The sequence below is a fragment of the Procambarus clarkii genome, chromosome 19 (assembly GCF_040958095.1).
Source record: "Procambarus clarkii isolate CNS0578487 chromosome 19, FALCON_Pclarkii_2.0, whole genome shotgun sequence".
Lineage (NCBI taxonomy): Eukaryota > Metazoa > Arthropoda > Malacostraca > Decapoda > Cambaridae > Procambarus > Procambarus clarkii.
This window is the reverse complement of record NC_091168.1, coordinates 39404381-39427798: the sequence shown is the minus strand read 5'-3', so window position 1 is coordinate 39427798 and position 23418 is coordinate 39404381. Positions and strand designations below refer to the sequence as shown.

Genomic DNA, 23418 nt, shown 5'->3' with positions numbered 1-23418 from the left:
GAAAGAAAATAATGCACTTTAGACAATAAAAATGATCACTTAAATTATATACAACACAAGGTTTCAGTAAATGTGACATAAGATAACTTACTTGACATTTATCATAAAGCTGACAAGGATGACAACTGAGATAGCCTTAAGTGCACAAAGTACTGTAAACAGGAGCCTGGCATATGATCCCCACTTATACTGGATCCATGCCTCAGTTAGGGAATGTTGAAGAAGATCTAAGCATCTGTGCTGTATCATGATGCTCACAGGATGCTCTTGCTTCCACACCAGTGTATCTGATATCAACTCTTTAGCAGAGGCTAGCACTTTCCAAGTTTTAGAATCAAACGGACTTGTTTGGCTAGTGCCTAAATCATTTTTACCTGTAAAAACATAAAAATAAATATTCAGTATTGTACTCCATTAACCTTCAGATAATAATAATCTACTATTACTCATTACACTGTAAATAGTTCAATGGGTTCATGCTTGTTGAGCATGAACCCATTGCTCCTCATTTGTGTTACATCTGACCTTTTGAAGAAAGTGTCTGGATCGACATCGTCCAAATTGTTTAGTATTTTGAAGATTTCTATGAAAGCCGCCCTGTCATACCTGATCTGCAGTGTTGTTAGCCCAGTGACCCTCAACTGTTCCTGATATGAAAGATGACTAACCTCTGGTATGATTTTTGTTGCCTGGTGTTGCACCTTCTCCAGAGCTGCTATGTCTTTCTGAAGTTAAGGTCTCCATGCCTGGATGCCATAATCCAGGTGGAGGTGCACCAGAGACATATACAGTTGAACGACTACTTTCTTTTCCTTGAAGGTAAAGGTATGCTTGATTATTTCCAAGGTTTGGTTTGCTTTTTTTTTTACTGCCGCTCCCACTTGTTGTGCAACTTTTAGTGAATGATGGATTCTGATACCAAGGTTCTTTTCTTCATCTATCTGCTGTAAGATAGTATTGTCAATTTGGTAGTTGTGATGTGGAATGTTATGCCCCACATGCAAGGTCTTGTATTTATCAACATTAAAGAGCATTTGTCAGTCATCTGACCATTTGTGGAGTTCATGCAGATTTCTTTGTAAGGTCTCGATATGACTTTCACTTCCCACTTTACCATAGATCTTGGTGTCATCTGCAAATTCGATGATGTGGTTTGTAATATTCTCATCTAAGTTATTGATGTATATGACAAAAAGGGTTGGCCCCAAAATGGACCCCTGTGGGATCCCACTTAGCACATTTTCCCAGTCAGATTCATTCCCATTTAGCATGACCCCTTTGTTTTCTATGTTTTAACCATTGTTTTATCCATTCCAGTATTCTCCCATTTATTCCATATGCCTGTAATTTCCTTGCCAGTCTCTTGTGTGGTACCGTGACAAAAGCTTTAGCAAAGCCCATGTACGCTATATCTACCGGAAGTCCTTTGTCTGAATAGCCAGTTACCGTTTCCAGAAAAGTAAGCAGATTAGTAAGGCAGGATCTATTTTCAACAAACCCATGGTGCGTTGATTCACATGTATGCGTAAGTATCCACTTGGAAAATGAAACTAAAGTTCCGAATGTCTTCATGTTTCAACACATTTATCAAGGAAATACAGAAGGATGACATAATGGCTTGAGATTATATACCCAACTACATATGGTGTGTGTGTGTAATTACCTAAGTGTAGTTACAGAATGAGAGCTACACTCGTGGTGTCCCATCTTCCTAGCACTCTTTGTCATATAACACTTTGAAATTACCAACGGTTTTGGCCTCCACCACCACCTCACCTAACTTGTTCCAACCATCTACCATTCTGTTTGTGAAAGTTAATTTTCTTATATTTCTTCAGCAGCTTTGTGTAGTTAGTTTTTAAACTAACTTTTAAACTGTGTATATGTGTGTTTATGTATGTATGTATTTATGTACAGTATGTACATACATATGCTGCAAAGCTGAGTGCTGTACCACTGGGCCACCACACTACAAACCCCCTTCCACCCCTCTTTCTAATTTCTCTTTTCTTACTCCATTCCCATCTAATTCCTTTCCCCTTACACCCAATAATTATTTCTGAGGTAGTTTTGAGTAATACATCCCCGGGCAAAGACAACTTACGTAAAATATGGATAGACGGGTGAATAGCACAGTACAGGTACTTCTTACACACAGTACACAGTACTTCTTACCAAGCAAGTAACTGACAAAAGATTAAACAATCCATGGCTCACAAGTGGTATTCTCAACTCAATCAACAAGAAACATGAATATGAAAAGAAACTTAGGATTGGCCTAGTTTCAAAGGAAGTAGCTAAAAGGTACTCATCAATGCTTACCAGTATCATAAGAAAGGCAAAACTTGCATATTATGTGAATAGATTCAATAAAGCGAAAGGCAACATGAAAAGCACTTGGAAAACAATCTCTAGTATCCTAGGAACTAAACAACACTCACATAACCAAATAAAACTCTAGAAGGATGGGGATATACCGTCAACTGAATTAGAAATGGCAAATGAATTTAATAGCCTCTTTTCATCGGTTGGTGCTAATCTTGCCAGTAAAATCCCACAGACTCAGACACATATTAACACATATCTCTCAGGCAGCTATCCAAACTATCTTCTCCTTTCACCAGTCAGCCCGGCAGATGTTGTGTCCATCATACACTCTCTAAAAACCAAGGCAGGGAACACCAGTGAAATTCTGTCCATTGTATACAAGAGCGCCTCCCATGCCCTTGCCCTACCCATAGCTCTACTGTTCAACAAATCTATAGAGTGTCACACCTTCCCTGATATCCTCAAAAAAGCAAGAGTAACGCCAGTCCATAAAGGAGGCAATCCGGCTGACATAAACAATTATAGACCAATATCAAATCTACCCATTCTATCAAAAATATTTGAAAAAATTATTTACAAACAGATCTATTCCTACCTCGTAAAATTCGACATACTCAGCCCCAGTCAGTTTGGCTTCCGGTCCCAAAAGAGCACCAATGATGCAATCATTAGTCTCCTTGATGTAATCTACTCAGCCCTTGACAAAAATGAGTTTCCGATTGGACTCTTCATTGACGTAAGAAAAGCCTTTGATACTGTTAATCACAACTACCTCTTGCTTAAACTACAGCATTATGGTATCCGAGGCCTTGCCGTTGACTACATCCGATCCTATCTTAGTGACAGACACCAATGTGTAACCATCAAGGATACAACTTCTTCCACTCTACCAATTACCGTTGGAGTGTCACAGGGCAGCATCTTAGGACCTCTTCTATTTCTTATATATATCAATGATCTGCCTAATGACTCTAATATTCTTAAACCTATATTGTTTGCTGACGATACTACCCTTATCTATTCAGACCCCAACCCACACACACTAAATAATGTTGTGAATAATGAATTAAAAAAAGTCCACTTATGGATGTCAACTAACAAACTTACATTAAACATAGAAAAGACTTACTATATCTTATTTGGAAGCAAATCATCAAATGCAATTCAGCTACAGATAGACAACATTAACATCAGTAATAAAACCTTCCAGGTCAAAGGTCAAATTAATGACCTTCCAAATGCCTCCCAACACCTCAAACCAATTCTATTTGCTGACGACACAACCTTCATTTACTCCAGTCCTGATCCCCTTGCTCTAAATGCCACAGTAAATACTGAGCTAAATAAAGTCCATCTGTGGCTAACTGCCAACAAACTCACCCTTAACATTGACAAAACTTTCTATATTCTGTTTGGCAATAAATCCTCTAATCAAATAAATCTCAAAATAAACAATACCCAAATTTGTAACAAATTAGATGGCAAATTCCTTGGCATTCTCATTGACCACAAGCTGAATTTCCAGGGACACATTCTAAACATATCAAAAAAAGTTTCAAAAACTGTGGGCATTCTTTCTAAGATCAGATATTATGTACCACGCCCTGCCCTGGTGACTCTCTATTACTCCCTTATCTATCCATATCTCAACTATGGTATTTGTGCTTGGGGCTCTACTACCCAAAATCACTTACGTCCTCTAATTACTCAACACAAAGCTGCTATTAGGACAATATCCAATTCTGGCCCCAGACATCACTCGGTACCCCTACTTAAATCTCTGAATATGTTAGACATTAAGTCACTGCACATTCTCTCATGTGTATTATACATATATAAAACGCTAAACTATAATGCCAATCCTGATCTCAAAAGCTTCATAGAAGGTTGTAACAGAACCCATGAGCATCACACCAGAAATAAATACAGTTTTGATATTCCTAGAGCACGACTTAATCAAACTAGAAATGCTCTACAAATCAAGGGGCCCAGAATGTGGAATGACCTTCCCAACCATGTTAAAGACTGTACCTCTCTCAACCAGTTTAAGTTAAAAGTGAAGCTATACCTAATAAATTCCCTGTAACCTACCTTACCCTTCTATTGTCAACCAATGTCTGTTTTTTTCTTTAAAAAGCCCTGTTTGTCGACATAATTGTATTTGTGCTGCTTTTTCATCTATGTTTTCATTTCTTGTTTTCATTCTACTCATTATGCTCAATTAGTATTAAGCTTGTCATTTAAGTTTATCATGCCCGAAACGCTTTGCGTAATAGTGGCTTTAGGCATTGTATGTACTAGCTCTACCTATAAGTCAAACAATCCTTGTAAAAATTTATTGTATGTATGTACCTTACCTAAATAAAATTGTAATTGTAATTGTAATTGTAATTGTAATTGTAAAAAAAATGATGGCAAGTTTCTTGGCCTATTCCTAGACAAGAGACGCAACTTCAGCACCCACATTCAACACATAACTAAGAAAGTCTTTTAAGACAGTTGGTATACTCTCTAAAATAAAATATTATGTTCCTAACTCTGCTCATCTCTCACTATATTATGCACTAATCTACCCCTATCTTAATTATGGTATCTGCGCATGGGGTCTACCACTGCAAACCAACTTAAGCCCATCATCACCCAGCAAAAATCTGCTCTCAGAATAATAACTAACTCTGCTTTCAGACAACATTCAGCTCCCTTGTTTAAATCCCTAAACTTGCTAAATATTAACTCCCTCCACACATTCTCTTGTGTCAACTACATTTACAAAACCCTGTTCTTAAATGCAAACCATGCTCTGAAACTCTCCCTGGACAGATGTAATAGGACCCATTACCACCACACCAGAAATAAATATATCTTTGATATCCCCAGGGTCAAACTTAATCTGTGTAAACACTCTATGCAAATTAAGGGACCTAGTCTATGGAACTCACTCCCTAGTGAATTGAAAAGCTGTCAAACTTTTGCCTATTTAAAAGCAAAACCAAAAAGTACCTAATTTCATCTTCTTAGTTTCCTACACTGAGCTTTAATTTGCTCTGTATCTAGTGTTACCCAATCTCCCAATTTTTATGTACTTAACCCAAACAACCTTATCATTGTGTTCATTGCTGTCTTCTTTTATGTGTTAGCCATATACTGTATTGTGCGTACCAATTTTTGTCAACTACCATTCAAGCTGTCATTGCAATCAATCTGAGCTACCTATGTGCTTTAATATACCTACAATTTTCTTTCATCTTTTTTTTTCTTGCCTTGTAACTGTTATAATTTTTTATAAATTTTGCAAGTATTTACCTACTTAAAATTTTCTTAGATTAAGGACCTGCCCGAAACGCTGCGCGTACTAGTGGCTTTACAAGATTGTAATTACCATATTATGTATCCTTACAATCCCAATGTACCTTCTTGTATATATATAAATAAAATAAAAATAAATAAACAGGGTATAGTGTTAGCTGGATCAAGAAAATTCTTTAGTGCTGCATACAGTATTTTAATGCCTATTAATTGTACACTGTATTTGTTTTATTAGTGTATAGTGCAGACAAGTAAATAAAGATTTATAAATAGTATTACCTTCAGTGATGCAATAATTATCCTCAAATATTCTGAAATCATAGTAGGTTGAACTGGTTGTGGTGTCAGATGCTGAAGTACAATTATCCATCACTTTCAAAGCAAGGAATGGGTAAAGTTTTATAAGATCTCTGAAGTTAGGACATGGAACTCCTTCATGCTTTTTGGTGCCACCAAATCCTGCTGCCCACCACTGACTCTCCACAATGGCTTCCACACCTGTCCTATAATTAAGATAACTTCTATCATACCTGTAATTCTTTAGTACAATATTATATCCCATAATATTATAAACTGAATTATGCATTGGATTTTTAAGTAATACAATATTTCAGTATTTTAAATTATTTTAATACTGTACTGTATTTTTGTAAAGATTTTGTAATTTTCTAAGCAATTGAAGGAAACAATTACATAAAAAAACAGCATTGAATGTAATTAAATGCCTCTTTCTGAAGTAGCCCAGGTGGCTCCCTGATGCTATTTTACTGAGATGGCTCCATACATCAGTCACGGAGGTTCTATTTGGCTTACAAGGGAAGGGAGCCAGAATCTGGCTCCCTTCCCTTCATGGAGGCACAGGGAGCAAGTGGCAATTCACCACCCAAGTATTCTCCCATTTATTCCATGTGCCTGTAATTTCCTGGATGCTGGAAAAAGCATCCAGGAAGTTAGCGAAGCTTTACAGACAACTGGATGGTTCACAGAAAATAGAACCTCAAAACTGCCAAACAATTCTGCAATTGATTCACACAAGAACAACTCAAACTAGCTTGAAACCTCTTAGTACCAATAACCCCCATCAAAGGTTCCGGACAGAAAACAGGAGATGCTTTTTCACCCATAGGGTTGTATACCTGTGGAACTGCCTTCCCGCCGAAGCCGTAAACGCCAAAACTCTGCTGGGTTTTAAAATATGGATAGAAAAGATCATCAGGGCAAATGGGGGACCTTTGACAAGCCGCCAGCTTCCTGTCCTCGTCAAGGCCACTAGTATTAGTGGCCCTCGGGTAAATTCAGGTAAATGCACCTATGCCTTGACCAGTTCAGTTGAAAGGCATCAAATGTGAGAGCCTTGTGATTGGAGCCACATAGGAAGGAAGAAGGTGGTTCCACCCAGATGTAAAGATGTCCACCCCAGCGCAAATGAACATCTCATAAAACCAATGGAATAATGTGTTGCTGACAGTTTACTCTGTGGAAATGAGATGGAAGTGAGATAGCCCATCTATAAAAATATTGGACACACCCTGCATATGAACTGCACAGAGAACCATACTCTGAGAAGCCAGCTCCACAGGGCAATGGATCAAAACGACCTGCCTCGGTTCAGACAATGAACCACCTTGGAGCAGTCGGAGTGAAGCTGAGTCTTCCGCAGGGTATGCCACATGGCATGCCACACAACTGCAAACTCATGCACAGTGCTATGTTCCCGAAGAAATGGGCACGACCACCATCTCTGGGCAGTCTGGTGAGCACTGATCATGAAGCCCCAACCCAGACACAAGGCATCCATAAAGATAAGTGCAAAGGATGGCTAGCACTAAGCTTTAAAGCAGAGGGACCCTTTGTAAAGGTGGACTCAAGGAGCACTATAAGTAGTGTCAACTACATCAGTGACAGAACTGATCACTGGAAATGGCTGTGGGCTGGGGTTCCAGGCTTGGCTCACAACATCGTCATTTGGCAGTTTCTATGTTTCATTATCTATGAATTTTACAACTGTCATTAAAGCTTTGCTGACTTTCTGGATGCTTTCCCAGTGAGAGGTGATGATAATAGCCCCTTACTCAATGTGCCTCTGTGAGGGGGTGGGGGGCCAGGTTTTGGCTCTGGATGGCCAATAGACAGTAGACAGTTGAAGTTGCAAGAAAGTTAGACCAAACATGACTCCTGCAACTGATGTGACCTAGTAATGGGGGAGCCATCTCAGGAACACCACTGGACCTCATCCCATAAATTGCAATTTTTTCATTTTCGGTCAAATATCTTACCAGGAATATCCAAGTTGAATATTCAGTTAATTCAAATGGGGGAAGCCCCATATGATTTGGATTACTAAGCTTAAATAGTATAGTATAAAATTATATTCATGCATTTACAAATACTTTACTGTAAAAGAATAAGCCCTTAGAGTATCATTATATTATTCAACATTAAACTTCACTAACAGATATTACTAAGATATCTATATATTTATTAGTCCAAAATTAATCAGGAACAGATAAGGAACTTACTTTTTTCTATCTTTAAGTGCTTTATGTGTGTGGGAGTGGAGATGCTCTTGCAGATCTTGTGGCATTGTGCAGATATTTCTATACGGCAATTTTTGTAGCAGAAGCTTAAAGACCTCATAATGGCCCTTAAGAAAAGCAATATCTAGAGCATATCTTTTCCTCTTGTCTTGTTCTTTATAGAGTGACTTATCAGCATCAGTCAGTATTTCACAACACTCTATATTTCCCTTAGCTGCAGCAGCGTGTAAGGCTGTAGAATTGCAATCATCTTTAGCACGTTTATTTGCACCATTCTTTATGAATAGCCTGATTATGCTAGAGTGGCCATGATAAGCACCAATGTGCAAGGCTGTCCTACCATTTTTGTCTACAGCATTTACTTGAGCACCCTTCTGGAAAAGCATTTGGCATGCCTCCCTGGAACCTGCACGGGCTGCCAGATGTAAGGGAGTCTCCTTATCTTTGTTGGTGACATTTACATCAAACTCACACATTGCTAGAAGCTTTTCTAGAAATATTGGTTTAAAATTCTCTGCGGCAAGATGGAGAAGACATAACTTGTGTTGGGTTACCCCATCAACTGAAGGTGATGCACCAGCATTCAAAAGTAAAACTGCACAGTTTTCACTGTGTTTCTTTACTGCAATGAAAAGAGCTGTAAAGCCATCATTATCTTTTTCATTTATAATGTCCTTTACTCTGTCAATAGTTAGCAAGTATTCCATGCATTCATCTGCCTTTTTTGCAGCAGCCAAATGAAGAACACTGCGTTCAGCATTATTCTTGATACTAACTGCAGCTCCATTCTCTATCAGTTCCTTTACACAATTCACTTTATTTTTTATGACAGCTTCCATTACTGGTGTGTTCCCAACATTGTTTTGTATGTCTGGAGGAGCACCTGTTTCAAGGAGTAAGTCAACAAACTTTTCAAATCCTAACTTTGCTGCTATGTGAAGTGCTGTATTGCCTACACCATCTTTGTAGTTGAGATTCATGTCGGCTTTAGCATCAACTATTTCTTTATAGCATCGATAATGACCTTTCCTTGCTGCCAACATAACAGGTGGAATATCTTGCCTGTCTTGAGTTCTGCCAACAGAGTAAAAAGAAGCAAGCACCTTGCAACACTCATGATAACCCCATTCAGCAGCATGGTGAAGTGGAAGGTATTTTTGGCTGTCTTTAATATTGGGATTAGCTCCTTCTTGTATCAGTAAATTCAAAGTATCAAGTTCCCCTTTTTGAGCAGCGAAATGTAAAGGCGTCATTTGCTTCATATTTTTTATGTCTACTCTAACAGCTTGATGTTCCAACAAGATGGCACAAAAGTCAGAAAGACCCTCTCTTGCTGCAATATGGAGAGGGGTTTCTCCATTCTTGTTCATAGCATTTACATCTGCTCCATGCTGTAGTAGGAGAGAAGGTATATTCTGAGCTCTGGTTTCTCTTTTGGAGTATTTCTCAGCCAAAATATGAAGCAGTGTTGACCCATCTTTTTCATTTATGTATTTAACATCTTCACCATCTTCTATTAATTTCTGACACAGCTGATAATCTTTTTGATTAACTGCTCTGACAAGTGCATTAGTTTCATAATTCCTCTTTCTGAAAGATAACATAAATTTAATGCTTTATCATTACTGTAATATTAAAATTAATTTTCAAAATACAGTAAATGTTTTCTCAGTTGAGATGAACATAAAAATCTAAAAAATAAATTAAACGGGATATGTTTTCATGTAAGTTTTAATTAAGTAATGTCACTCAAAGAAAGTAAATTAAAAGAATTAAAAAAGGCAATACAATATGTGCTGAATTTGATACCCAGAGTTACTGTAAATACTCTATACAGTTGAACACAACACAAGGTGATGACAATGACATAGAGAAATAGACAGAAGTTTAGAGTAGACTTATTTGTAAATTAAATTTTGCTTGTAGGGGATTTATCAAATCTAAACAGCATTTGAAAAGGTCCTTACAGGCAAAGTATTATCTATAAATCAAATCCAGAACTACTACTGTACTACTATTTTTGGAACAGTTACGAAAGAATAACAAAGCAAATTACCGTACAATATATACCTACCCATCAATGATGTCCATGGGAACAGCTACATATGGTCCCTGGGAGAGCTGTGGCATTGGTCCCATCCTGAGCTGGTGTTGCTGCTTTCTACACAGTAAACAGTCTTGAAACAGGAGGAAGTTATTTAACACAAGGGGAACACGCACAAGGGGACACAGGTGGAAACTGATATAAGGTGGTAAGGTGCTCCACTGGAGCACCTTACCAGCTACATCTCAAATTAGAGCCACCATCCTGTTTACATAGTCAGTATTACAAATTTAAAATACTGTAGACTTCTTTAACCTTTATGGATGATTAATGATAAATTTAGCCTAAAAATTTCAAATTTAAAATGATATACAGTACTGTTGACCAGACCACACACTAGAAATTGAAGGGACGACGACGTTTCGGTCCGTCCTGGACCATTCTCAAGTCGATTGAGAGACTTGAGAATTTGATATATATAGAGACTTGAGACTTGAGACTTGAGACTTTGACGGACCGAAACGTCGTCGTCCCTTCAATTTCTAGTGTGTGGTCTGGTCAACATACTTCAGCCACGTTATTGTGACTCATCGCCTGCATATACAGTACTGTATATGTATTTTACTGATTTTCCTACTGTGCCAATATACATGTCACCTCTATACAGTAATTCTCAACATCGTTTTTTTTAATCTGTCTAAAAACAAAGTTTCTGAATTAGCTAAATTTTGCTATGAAAAGTAATGACTTCAAATTCTCTGTTGTTTATCTTTTATAATGTATCCATTACTATTCGCAGTTCTGTAACAATTACTACAGTATTGTCTGAACTGTATTTTGTATTTATTGAGCATCATGTCATAATTGGCCTTGCAATTCTTTATTATACATTATGTATATAGTTATAATGATTACATTTTATGCAAGGACTTATTTATTAATAACTTTAAAGTTACAAGTAATAGATTCTGAAATATATATAGTTACTTACTGAAATATAGTAACTAAAGTAACTTATATAGTAACTAATTAAATATAGTTAAACATAATAAATTCTTAATTGTATATAGTTACATATTCAAATACTGTATAGTAACTATTAAATAGTACCTAAAGTAATTTACATAAAGTAACTTATATAGTAACTATTTAAATATAGTTACAAGTAATAAATTATGTATATAGTTATAATGTCCACCACCGAGGTCCACCTTGGAGGTGGACCTCGATATACACCTAACGAATAGACATGCACAAGCTGCCTGTCCTCAGTGTCTATTTTACACACACACACACACACACACACACACACACACACACACACACACACACACACACGTGAGTGTGTGATTATGCGAGACTGGTTAACATCAGAACAGCCTTCAGGAACCTGTGTAAGGAATCATTCAGAACCTTCTATACCACATATGTAAGACCAATCCTGGAGTATGTGGCCCCAACATGGAGTCCGTACCTTGTCAAGCACAAGGCGAAGCTTGAAAAAGTTCAGAGATATGGCACTAGGCTAGTCCCAGAACTAAGAGGCATGAGCTACGAAGAAAGGCTGCGAGAAAAGCACCTCACGACACTAGAAGGCAGAAGAGTAAGGGAGACATGATCACTACCTACAAAATTCTCAGAGGAATTGACAAGGTAGATAAAGATAAACTGTTTAACACGGGTGGTACGCAAACAAGGGGACACAGGTGGAAACTGAGTACCCAAATGAGCTAGAGGGACGTTAGAAAAGAACTTTTTCAGTGTCAAAATAGTTAACAGATGTAATGCATTAGGCAGTAATGTGGTGGAGGCTGACTCCATACACAGTTTCAAATGTAGATATGATAGAGTCCAGTAGGCTCAGGAATCTGTACATCAGTTGATTGACAGTTGAGAGGCGGGACCAAAGAGCCAGAGCTCAACCCCCCAAGCACAATTAGGTGAGTACACACACACACACTCACTCTCTCCCTCTCATAAGGGAGGTGGTGGCCGAGTGGACAGCGCTTTAATTAGACTCGTGGACCTAGGGAGTAAATGTTACTCCTACTGCTATGTAACAAGATTTTATTGGTACATTTTCATGTAAATTCACAACTCTTAGCGCCGGAAACAAGTCATGAGAGAGCCACACAATAATTTTCGGATCTAACCTTCATTCTTTCTCAATGTGTTGTATACAATGAAATGATTATACATTGCTCTGTTGTGAACATTGTATACAGTACCTCAAGATATACATCCCACAACAGTTAACTAGCTCCCAGATACCTAATTAATTCCCTACTCTCTGTAAATGTTAATGTGATGTCACCGAGCAGTAAATAGGTACCTGGAAATTAGACAGCTGCTACGGGTTGCTTCCTAGTGTGTGTGTACTCACCTATTTGTTCTCGCCTATTTGTGCTTGCGGGGGTTGAGCTTTGGCTCTTTGGTCCTGCCTCTCAACTGTCAATCAACTGGTGTACAGATTCCTGAGCCTACTGGGCTCTATAACATCTACATTTAAAACTGTGTATGGAGTTAGCCTCCACCACATCACTGCCTAATGCATTCCATCCATTAACTACTCTGACACTGAAAAAGTTCCTTCTAACGTCTCTGTGGCTCATGTGGGTACTCAGTTTCCACCTGTGTCACCTTGTTCGCGTCCCACCAGTGTTGAATAGTTTATCCTTGTTTACCCGGTCGATTGTTTGTGTGTGTGTATGTGTGTGTGTGTGTGTGTGTGTGTGTGTGTGTGTGTGTGTGTGTGTGTGTGTGTGTGTGTGTGTGTGTGTGTGTGTGTGTGTGTGTGTGTGTGTACTCACCTAGTTGTACTCACCTAGTTGTGTTTGCGGGGGTTGAGCTCTGGCTCTTTGGTCCCGCCTCTCAATCGTCAATCAACAGGTGTACAGATTCTTGAGCCTATCGGGCTCTATCATATCTACACTTGAAACTGTGTATGGAGTCAGCCTCCACCACATCACTGCCTAATGCATTCCATTTGTCAACTACTCTGACACTAAAAAAGTTCTTTCTAATATCTCTGTTTCTCATTTGGGCACTCAGTTTCCACCTGTGTCCCCTTGTGCGTGTTCCCCTTGTGTTAAATAGACTGTCTTTATCTACCCTATCAATTCCCTTCAGAATCTTGAATGTGGTGATCATGTCGCCCCTAACTCTTCTGTCTTCCAGCGAAGTGAGGTTTAATTCCCGTAGTCTCTCCTCGTAGCTCATACCTCTCAGCTCGGGTACTAGTCTGGTGGCAAACCTTTGAACCTTTTCCAGTTTAGTCTTATCCTTGACTAGATATGGACTCCATGCTGGGGCTGCATACTCCAGGATTGGCCTGACATATGTGGTATACAAAGTTCTGAATGATTCTTTACACAAGTTTCTGAATGCCGTTCGTATGTTGGCCAGCCTGACATATGCCGCTGATGTTATCCGCTTGATATGTGCTGCAGGAGACAGGTCTGGCGTGATATTAACCCCCAAGTCTTTTTCCTTCTCTGACTCCTGAAGAATTCCCTCTCCCAGATGATACCCTGTATCTGGCCTCCTGCTCCCTACACCTATCTTCATTACATTACATTTGGTTGGGTTAAACTCTAACAACCATTTGTTCGACCATTCCTTCAGCTTGTCTAGGTCTTCTTGAAGCCTCAAACAGTCCTCTTCTGTTTTAATGCGTCTCATAATTTTAGCATCGTCCGCAAACATTGAGAGAAATGAATCGATACCCTCCGGGAGATCATTTACATATATCAGAAACAAGATAGGACCGAGTAGAGAGCCCTGTGGGACTCCACTGGTGACTTCACGCCAATCGGAGGTCTCACCCCTCACCGTAACTCTCTGCTTCCTATTGCTTAGATACTCCCTTATCCACTGGAGCACCTTACCAGCTACACCTGCCTGTCTCTCCAGCTTATGTACCAGCCTCTTATGCGGTACTGTGTCAAAGGCTTTCCGACAATCCAAGAAAATGCAGTCCGCCCAGCCCTCTCTTTCTTGTTTAATCTTTGTCACCTGATCGTAGAATTCTATCAAGCCTGTAAGGCAAGATTTACCCTCCCTGAACCCATGTTGGCGATTTGTCACGAAGTCCCTTCTCTCCAGATGTGTTACCAGTTTTTTTCTCACGATCTTCTCCATCACCTTGCATGGTATACAAGTCAAGGACACTGGCCTGTAGTTCAGTGCCTCTTGCCTGTCGCCCTTTTTGTATATTGGGACCACATTCGCCATCTTCCATATTTCTGGTAGGTCTCCCATCTCCAGTGACTTACTATACACTATGGAGAGTGGCAAGCAAAGTGCCTCTGCACACTCTTTCAGTACCCATGGTGAGATCCCATCTGGACCAACAGCCTTTCTAACATCCAGATCCAGCAGGTGTCTCTTGACCTCCTCTCTCGAAATTTCGAACTCTTCCAAGGCCGCCAGGTTTACCTCCCTTTCTCCTAGCACAGTGACCTCACCTTGTTCTATTGTGAAGACCTCCTGGAACCTCTTGTTGAGTTCTTCACACACCTCTCTGTCATTCTCTGTATACCTGTCCTCGCCTGTTCGAAGTTTCAATACCTGTTCTTTCACTGTTGTTTTCCTTCTGATGTGACTGTGGAGTAGCTTTGGTTCGGTCTTGGCTTTGTTTGCTATATCATTTTCAAAACTTTTCTCTGCTTCTCTTCTCACCCTGACGTACTCATTCCTGGTTCTCTGGTATCTCTCTCTGATTTCTGGTGTTCTGTTATTCCGGAAGTTCCTCCACGCCCTTTTGTTCAGTTTCTTCGCTTCCATACATGCCCTATTATACCATGGATTTTTCTGTTGCTTCTTGGATTTTTCCCTTTGGGCCGGGATGAACCTGTTTACTGCCTCCTGACACTTTTGGGTAACATAGTCTATCATACCCTGTACAGACTTATCTCTGAGGTCTGTGTCCCAAGGTATTTCACTTAGGAAACTTCTCATCTGTTCATAATTCCCCTTTCGGTATGCCAGCCTTTTGATTCCTAGTTCTTTTTTGGGGGAGATAAGTCCTAGCTCTACAAGGTACTCAAAGTTCAATACACTGTGGTCACTCATTCCCAAGGGTGCTTCCATCTTAACTTCCCTTATATCCCACTCATTTAGGGTAAATATCAAATCAAGCATTGCTGGTTCATCTTCTCCTCTCATTCTTGTCGGTTCTTTGATGTGCTGGCTTAGAAAGTTTCTTGTTGCCACATCCAGCAGCTTAGCTCTCCATGTTTCTGGTCCTCCATGCGGGTCTCTGTTCTTCCAATCTATCTTCCCATGGTTGAAGTCTCCCATAATTAGTAGTCCAGATCCATTCCTGCTAGCAACAGAAGCTGCTCTTTCTATTATGTTAATGGTGGCCATGTTGTTTCTATCATATTCCTGTCTAGGTCTTCTGTCATTTGGTGGTGGATTATATGACTACGACTATAATTTTTTTCCCTCCATTTGTTACAGTACCTGCTATGTAGTCACTGAAACCTTCACAGCCCTGAATATCCATCTCCTCAAAATCCCAACCTTTTCTTACCAGCAGAGCTACACCACCCCCACCTCTTCCTTCCCTCTCTTTCCTCATAACATAATAGTCCTGTGGGAACACTGCGTTTGTTATCGTTTTCGTGATCTTTGTTTCTGTGAGGGCTATTATGTCTGGGTTTTCCTCTAGTATCAGTTCTCCAAGCTCATTTGCTTTATTTGTAATTCCATCTATGTTAGTGTACATCGCTTTGAGGCTCACTTTCTTCTGTCCCTTCTCAAATCGCCTCCTTGGTGAGTGTTCTGCTGGTGGGGGAGGCTGTTCCATGGGTGTGAGGACCTGTGAGGTGGATAACAGGGTCTCAGAGGATACTGGGTTGAGAGGCGGGGGATCCAGTGAAGGGGGAGGGACAGGGAGGGTATGGGGTGAAAGGGGAGGGAGGATGGGAAGGAAAGGGGGGGAGGGAGGACTCGGGAGGAGGGGAGGGGTAGAAGGGTGGGGATTGGGTGTGGGGGGAGGGAGATTTGGCTGAACATTTGAGTGGGGGCAGGGAGGGTTTGGGGTAGGGGGGTTTTCTATGCAGAGGAGGGAGGCGGGGTTGTCCTCCCTTCTGGTGTTACTGGGTAGCTGGTTGTGGGTTCCCCCCTCGCCTCTGGGGGTGTTGTGTTGGGAGCTGTGACTTCTGGTTTTCCCCTCTCGCCCTGTGCCTCTTCCTTGCTTCTGCCGCCATGGCTCTCTCCTCCCTTGTCATGTCTCTCTGGAGGAATACATTTTTTAATTTTCCCACGTTTTTCAAAGAGCTCTTCCTTGATAGGATCTTCTCCTTTGTGCTCTCGTTTGCAAACACTATCTTTATCATTCGGTCTCGGTCTTTGTTGTACCAGCCTAGGCTGAAAACCTTCTCAATGCTATGCTCAGCCCCTTCCATGTCTAGTGCCTTTAGTACTTCATTCACTGCTGCTTTGTCCTTGTCATTCCACTCTGTCCTATTAGAGCCTTCCTGCTCTTTAATACCCACAGCAACCACTGATCTGTTCCTTTCCAGCAGTTGGCTAGTGGAGCGTGCCACCTCCTGTGAGGTGGCTGCTTTCATGGCCATCTCCATCACTGCAGTCATTACTTCAGAGTTATTTTTTTTTAGTATTTCCTCAAATGTTGCTTTTATTGCGGCATTCTCATCCAAAAAACTATTACCACCTTCTCTCTGGATGGTTTTCTGATTCTCAGCCTCGATACCATTCTCTTTGAGGGCTCTAATCTCCTCCTTTGCTGCTGTCAGCTCTCTTTTCAGGTTGCTTATTTCGTTCTTCATTTCCTGCATCATTTCTTGCATCTCACTCTTGATGTCCTCCAGAAACTGGGCGAACATTTCCTTCATTTCGTCACCTTGGCTCTTCCCTGTTCCCCTGGTACCTCTGGCTGCCATGCTTGACCCTGTTCCTATAGTTGTGCTGTGATAGGATTTGTCAGGAGGGCAGAGCGGGATGGGGGAGGGAGAGAGAGAGAGGAAGAGAGAGAGAAAGAGAGAGAGAGAGAAAGGGAGTGATAAAGGGAGAGATAAATGGGTGGGTGGGGGGGATCCGACCCTTCCTCTGAAGTGAGAAGAAAGTAGAAGGGGAGGGGGGAGGAGATGGAGAGAGAGGCGGGAGGGAGAGAGGGAGAGAGAGGAGAGGGAGAGAGATGGATAGGGAGAGAGGGGGGAGGTGTGTGTGTGTGTGTGTGTATGTGTGTGTGTATGTGTGTACTCACCTAATTGTACTCACCTAATTGTGCTTGCGGGGGTTGAGCTCTGGCTCTTTGGTCCCGCCTCTCAACCGTCAATCAACTGGTGTACAGATTCCTGAGCCTATTGGGCTCTATCATATCTACATTTGAAACTGTGAATGGAGTCAGCCTCCACCACATCACTTCCTAATGCATTCCATTTGCTAACTACTCTGACACTGAAAAAGTTCTTTCTAACGTCTCTGTGGCTCATTTGGGTACTCAGCTTCCACCTGTGTCCCCTTGTTCGCGTCCCACCAGTGTTGAAAAGTTCATCCTTGTTTACCCGGTCGATTCCCCTGAGGATTTTGTAGGTTGTGATCATGTCCCCCCTTACTCTTCTGTCTTCCAGTGTCGTGAGGTGCATTTCCCGCAGCCTTTCCTCATAACTCATGCCTCTTAGTTCTGGGACTAGTCTAGTAGCATACCTTTGGACTTTTTCCAGCTTCGTCTTGTGCTTGACAAGGTACGGGCTCCATGCTGGGGCCGCATACTCCAGGATTGGTCTTACATATGTGGTGTACAAGATTCTGAATGATTCCTTACACAGGTTCCTGAACGCCGTTCTGATGTTAGCCAGCCTCGCATATGCCGCAGACGTTATTCTCTTTATGTGGGCTTCAGGAGACAGGTTTGGTGTGATATCAACTCCTAGATCTTTCTCTCTGTCTGTTTCATTAAGTACTTCATCTCCTATTCTGTATCCTGTGCCTGGCCTCCTGTTTCCACTGCCTAGTTTCATTACTTTGCATTTACTCGGGTTGAACTTCAACAGCCATTTGTTGGACCATTCACTCAGTCTATCCAGGTCATCTTGTAGCCTCCTACTATCATCCTCTGTTTCAATCCTCCTCATAATTTTTGCATCGTCGGCAAACATTGAGAGGAACGAATCTATACCCTCTGGGAGATCATTTACATATACCAGAAACAGTATAGGTCCAAGGACTGACCCCTGCGGGACTGTGTGTGTATGTATGTGTGTGTGTGTGTGTGTGTGTGTGTGTGTGTGTGTGTGTGTGTGTGTGTGTGTGTGTGTGTGTGTGTGTGTGTGTGTGTGTGTGTGTGTGTGTGTGTGTGTGTGTGTGTGTGTGTGTGTGTGTGTGTGTGTGTGTGTGTGTGTGGGCAGAGAGGGAGGGGGAAGGAAAGAGAGGAAGGGAGAGAGAGGGAGAGAGAGAGAGAGAGAGAGAGAGAGAGAGAGAGAGAGAGAGAGAGAGAGAGAGAGAGAGAGAGAGAGAGAGAGAGAGAGAGAGAGAGAGAGAGAGAGAGAGAGAGAGAGAGAGAGAGAGAGAGAGAGAGAGAGAGAGAGAGAGAGAGAGAGAGAGAGAGAGAGAGAGAGAGAGAGAGAGAGAGAGAGAGAGAGAGAGAGAGAGAGAGAGAGAGAGAGAGAGAGAGAGAGAGAGAGAGAGAGAGAGAGAGAGAGAGAGAGAGAGCAGGAGAGAGATAGTGGGAGAGAGAGAGTGGGAGAGATAGAGAGTGGGAGAGAGAGAGAGTGGGAGAGAGGGAGTGGGAGAGGGAGAGAGGGGGAGAGAGTGGGGAGGAGAAGAGTGTGTGTATGGGCGATGCGGGGGACTGGGGGTGGGGGGGGCGGAGATGGCGACCAGGTCAGGTCAGCTGGGGGGGATAGTAAGGTCCTGATCCCAGGTGTTAATGCCTTTTCCCCTGACTGAACGATTGTGTGTGTGTGTGTGTGTGTGTGTGTGTGTGTGTGCATGTGTGCGTGTGTGTATGTGTGTCTGTTTTAGCGTGTGCACACTTGTGTGCGTGTATACATACGTGGGCGGGCGTGCTTGTATGTGTCAAGATATCCCTTATGCGTTACCTCTGCCTAAATGAGCCACCCTGAGATTTTTAATTATATATGATATCCTGAACAAGAATTAGATATTATTTTACCTCAATCTGTACACCTGATTAATTGACCAGAGAGGGGGTACATACCAGTCTCCTCCCGCTCACACAACCAGATGAGTAAGGACGATGTATGATGACGATGGTTATCCGTCGTTGTCTCCCACTAGGTGATTCACTAAGTGCTGGTAGATTGATGAGGTCGGTTCTTCTCTGTCTACACAAAGCTCTGGAGTCAGTCACTGTATCGTTGTGTGACAGTTCACTAATTCACTGTACCACTGATCACAGTCACCATTCAACAGCACAATCAGGTAGTTCCATGGCGGGGCGTCCCACCCGGTCAGGTCGCACACTTACATGCACCGGTGATGCCACTAGGTCCACTTTGGTTTCTTCGCCAAATCTTCGCACTATCGCTAGCGATATGACTATGCTATGTTGCACCCTGCTAGCTACACACTGCGAGAGGCCAAATACTATGATCTAGCCTCTATACTCCTTCAATGTCCCGAGAAATTGACGAATTTCCGCGGACCTCACTGATCGTGTGTCTCCCGGCGTACTGTCTCTTCCCTGTTCCCCTGGTACCTCAACGGCCTACTGTGTGTGTGTGTGTGTGTGCGAGAGAAAAAAAATTATTTAGTCAGTAGTTAGTAATAGTTGATTGACAGTTGAGAGGCGGGCCGAATGAGCAGAGCTCAACCCGCGCCTGCACAACTAGGTGAATACTCTCTCTCTCATATAATACTCTCTGCCACATATAACACATATATATGTGTTGTATGTGGATGCTGAAGTTCAGTCTCTTGTCTATGTATAGGTCAATGAACTTTCCATAATCATTATTGCTAATGTTAACATTGTCTATCCGAAGTTGAATTTTGTTTCAGGATTTACTTCCGAACAAAAATAGTAGTCGGTCTTTTTTATGTTTAATGTGAGTTTGTTAGTTTACATCCATGAGTGGACTTTTTAAATCTGTTACTTTCATTATTATATAGTGCGTTTGGGTTGGGGTCTGAATAGATGAAGTCAGCACTTATGTTTACACTTATTGGAAGTATCTAAGTATCAACTAAAGTATCTTCACACTTGACTTAAACTTTAGTAGCTATTTTCTGGACCATTCCTCAAGTTTCGGAGGTCAACGAAGATGGAATTCACATGAAATGGATTATGTTACCATCACTAATAATGTTGTGTTTTCTCTGTCTAGCTTCGGACACGGTCATGTTACAATTGTGTCTTAGAGAGTTGCGCGCAATTAAGGATGATAGAAATCACTTACAATTAATGCAGGATGGTAGAAAATCACTTACAATTAATGCATCAAGTTTGGAGACTTGAATTGAAATTGAAATTGAAATAAGTTTATTGAGGTAAAATACACACAAAGGAATGAGGTAGCTCAAGCTATTCTCACCCCGTTCAGTACATCGTGTTAATACATACATAGACACACACACTTGTACACATTTTAGTGTAACAAGTAAGGCAAATTTTTCTGTCTGATGGGTAGAGGCAACTGCACCCATGTGGCGGTGTAGGAAACCATCAGTGTACATGATTTGAGAGAGAGAATGATCTGTGGACAGAGAATCAATATGGCGTAAGGTATTGGGCTTTGCCTCAAGATGAAGCTTAATAAAGAACCCGAATATCAGGAGAAAAAATTACATTAAAAACTGTCCACATGATACATATATATAATCATGTTTTAAACATTTCAGTTGCATTATTTGCATATATATATAATTAGGAAGTAATGTTTATCTGGGTAAGTTGTCAGCTTATAAGAACTAATAGCTAGTGCGGCTTGTATACTGGGTACATCCGGTCTCTTACCCTCGACTGCGGCGGTAACTTTATGGTCAGGAAGCCACAAATATTTACAGTTCAAGTTCAAGTATGTTTATTGAGACAAGAAAGAAATACATCTCAAAGGGATAGAGTAACTTAGGCTATTTCTACCCCCTCTACTTCAAGTCCCTCAAGGGGCGCACAAATTCAGTAAGTACAAATAGACAATTAACATTACAAGAATCCCATTTAACATTGCAGGTTAATATAGTAAGTACAGCATCTAATTGTTACACTCTTGGGGCAAAATTCTTGTAGCTCCTAAGTATACTGTCTATCATACCATTATCACACATCCAAACAATTTGATGTGGTACATTACTTATTGATAACTATAGAAATAAGGAAATAAGTTGACACTAATAAATAACGTTCTAAGGTGTGGGCGAGCGGCATACTACATAATTTACACTCCTTATCTTTTTCACTGACATCAACACCGTATTGCCAGATATATTTGTATCCTAATCTTAATCTCATGTAAATTGAATCCTTCCAAGTTGACTTTCCTTTACCATAGGTGAAGGACGAGTTTGTATTTATTACTGAATAATTCTTAAGTGTGTTACTACTATCCACTATTGCCATTCTTTTTATCATTTCTTCATCCTCTTGGATCATCTTGATTCTTGTTTTTATTTGTTTCAAGGTTAACTGACATACAATATCAACAAGAGTTTTTTTCCGTGGCTCTCTTCGCTATGTCATCAACTACCTCATTCAACAGTATTCCCACATGTGAAGGGATTCGCACACCCTCCGTCACTATGTGATGGAGTGCGAAAAGATACGTGAATTTAGAGACAATTCTATAACCAATGTTCCAGCGATGTGTCAATATTTCATTCAAAATGATCTGCTAACAGAAATTTTAGCCAAATATCCCCAGTTTGCTAACTGTAGGTAGTAACTAAGTGATTGTGCATCTCTTACCGAGTCCATTTTGAACAAAACATTTACAAATTTATTGAACGTTTGGTAAAGAATTGTCTCTGAATTTACGTATCTTTTCGAATAATTTTTAATAGTGCGAATAATTTTGTTGACAGTTTACATTTGGTCTACTTCAGCAGATAATGAAAATTCTCTGAGATACTTATAGCCGAGTCTAAGCCGAGCAGTAGTAACATCTAGGAATCTGCTGATTTTGTTGCATGATCTATAGATGGTGTAGTAATTTAGCTCAACCCAACACTTAAACAACTAAATGAAAATATTGTTGACAACCAAGTGGACATTCCCTCACAGCTTATATACATGCATCCCATATTTTACGCTATCGAGTACATACAAGCAAAATATATATACAGGCATTAAGTGTACAACTTCATCATAGTGAATAATAATAATGGTTTTGTCAACTTGTTTTATTTTGGTGAAATCCCACGGTATAAAACATCTCTGACTTCCCACAGCAAGGCGCCGGGCACCACGGGCTCCAGGCATGAGGATTTATGTTTATTTCTCAGAGCAGTAAACAGCCTGCGGCAAAGCTACCCATATGTGTAGAGCTCAGTACTACAGATGATGAGTATAGGATGAGTATAGGGTACACAATAAACTACCACTCACATCATGGGTATGGGTTGCACAAGAAACTATCGGAGAGCAGAGTATGGAAAGCAAAGTTAACAAAGATTCACACGATGAGAAAGGGTTGCACAATGTCCTATGACTCACAGGATGAGTATGAGGTGCATAATAAATTACCATTCATAGGATGAGTATGGGTTGCACAATAAATTACTGCGCTAGGATGAGTGTGAGTAGGATATATATATATATATATATATATATATATATATATATATATATATATATATATATATATATATATATATATATATATATATATATATATATATATATATATATATATATATATATATATATATATATATATATATATATATATATATATATATATATATATATATATATATGTCGTACCTAATAGCCAGAACGCACTTCTCAGCCTACTATGCAAGGCCCGATTTGCCTAGTAAGCCAAGTTTTCATGAATTAATTGTTTTTCGTCTACCTAACCTACCTAACCTAACTTTTTCGGCTACCTAACCTAACCTTACCTATAAAGATAGGTTAGGTTAGGTTAGGTAGGGTTGGTTAGGTTCGGTCATATATCTACGTTAATTTTAACTCCAATAAAAAAAATTGACCTCATACATAATGAAATGGGCAGCTTTATCATTTCATAAGAAAAAAATTAGAGAAAATATATT

General features: G+C 40.5%; 1 protein-coding gene across 1 annotated transcript in view; it reads right to left on the bottom strand.

Annotated features, from left to right (window-relative positions):
• LOC123749347 (transient receptor potential cation channel subfamily A member 1 homolog) overlaps window positions 1–23418 on the bottom strand; it is a 59994-nt gene that overhangs the window by 20581 nt on the left and 15995 nt on the right. The window contains exons 2-5 of the mRNA XM_069327298.1: window positions 10246–10348; window positions 8154–9761; window positions 5914–6137; window positions 92–374 (exon numbers count right to left, since the gene is read on the bottom strand). Of these exons, the coding sequence (XP_069183399.1) occupies window positions 92–374; window positions 5914–6137; window positions 8154–9761; window positions 10246–10310 (2180 nt within the window). The 5' untranslated portion in view covers window positions 10311–10348. The remainder of the gene's footprint in view (window positions 1–91; window positions 375–5913; window positions 6138–8153; window positions 9762–10245; window positions 10349–23418) is intronic.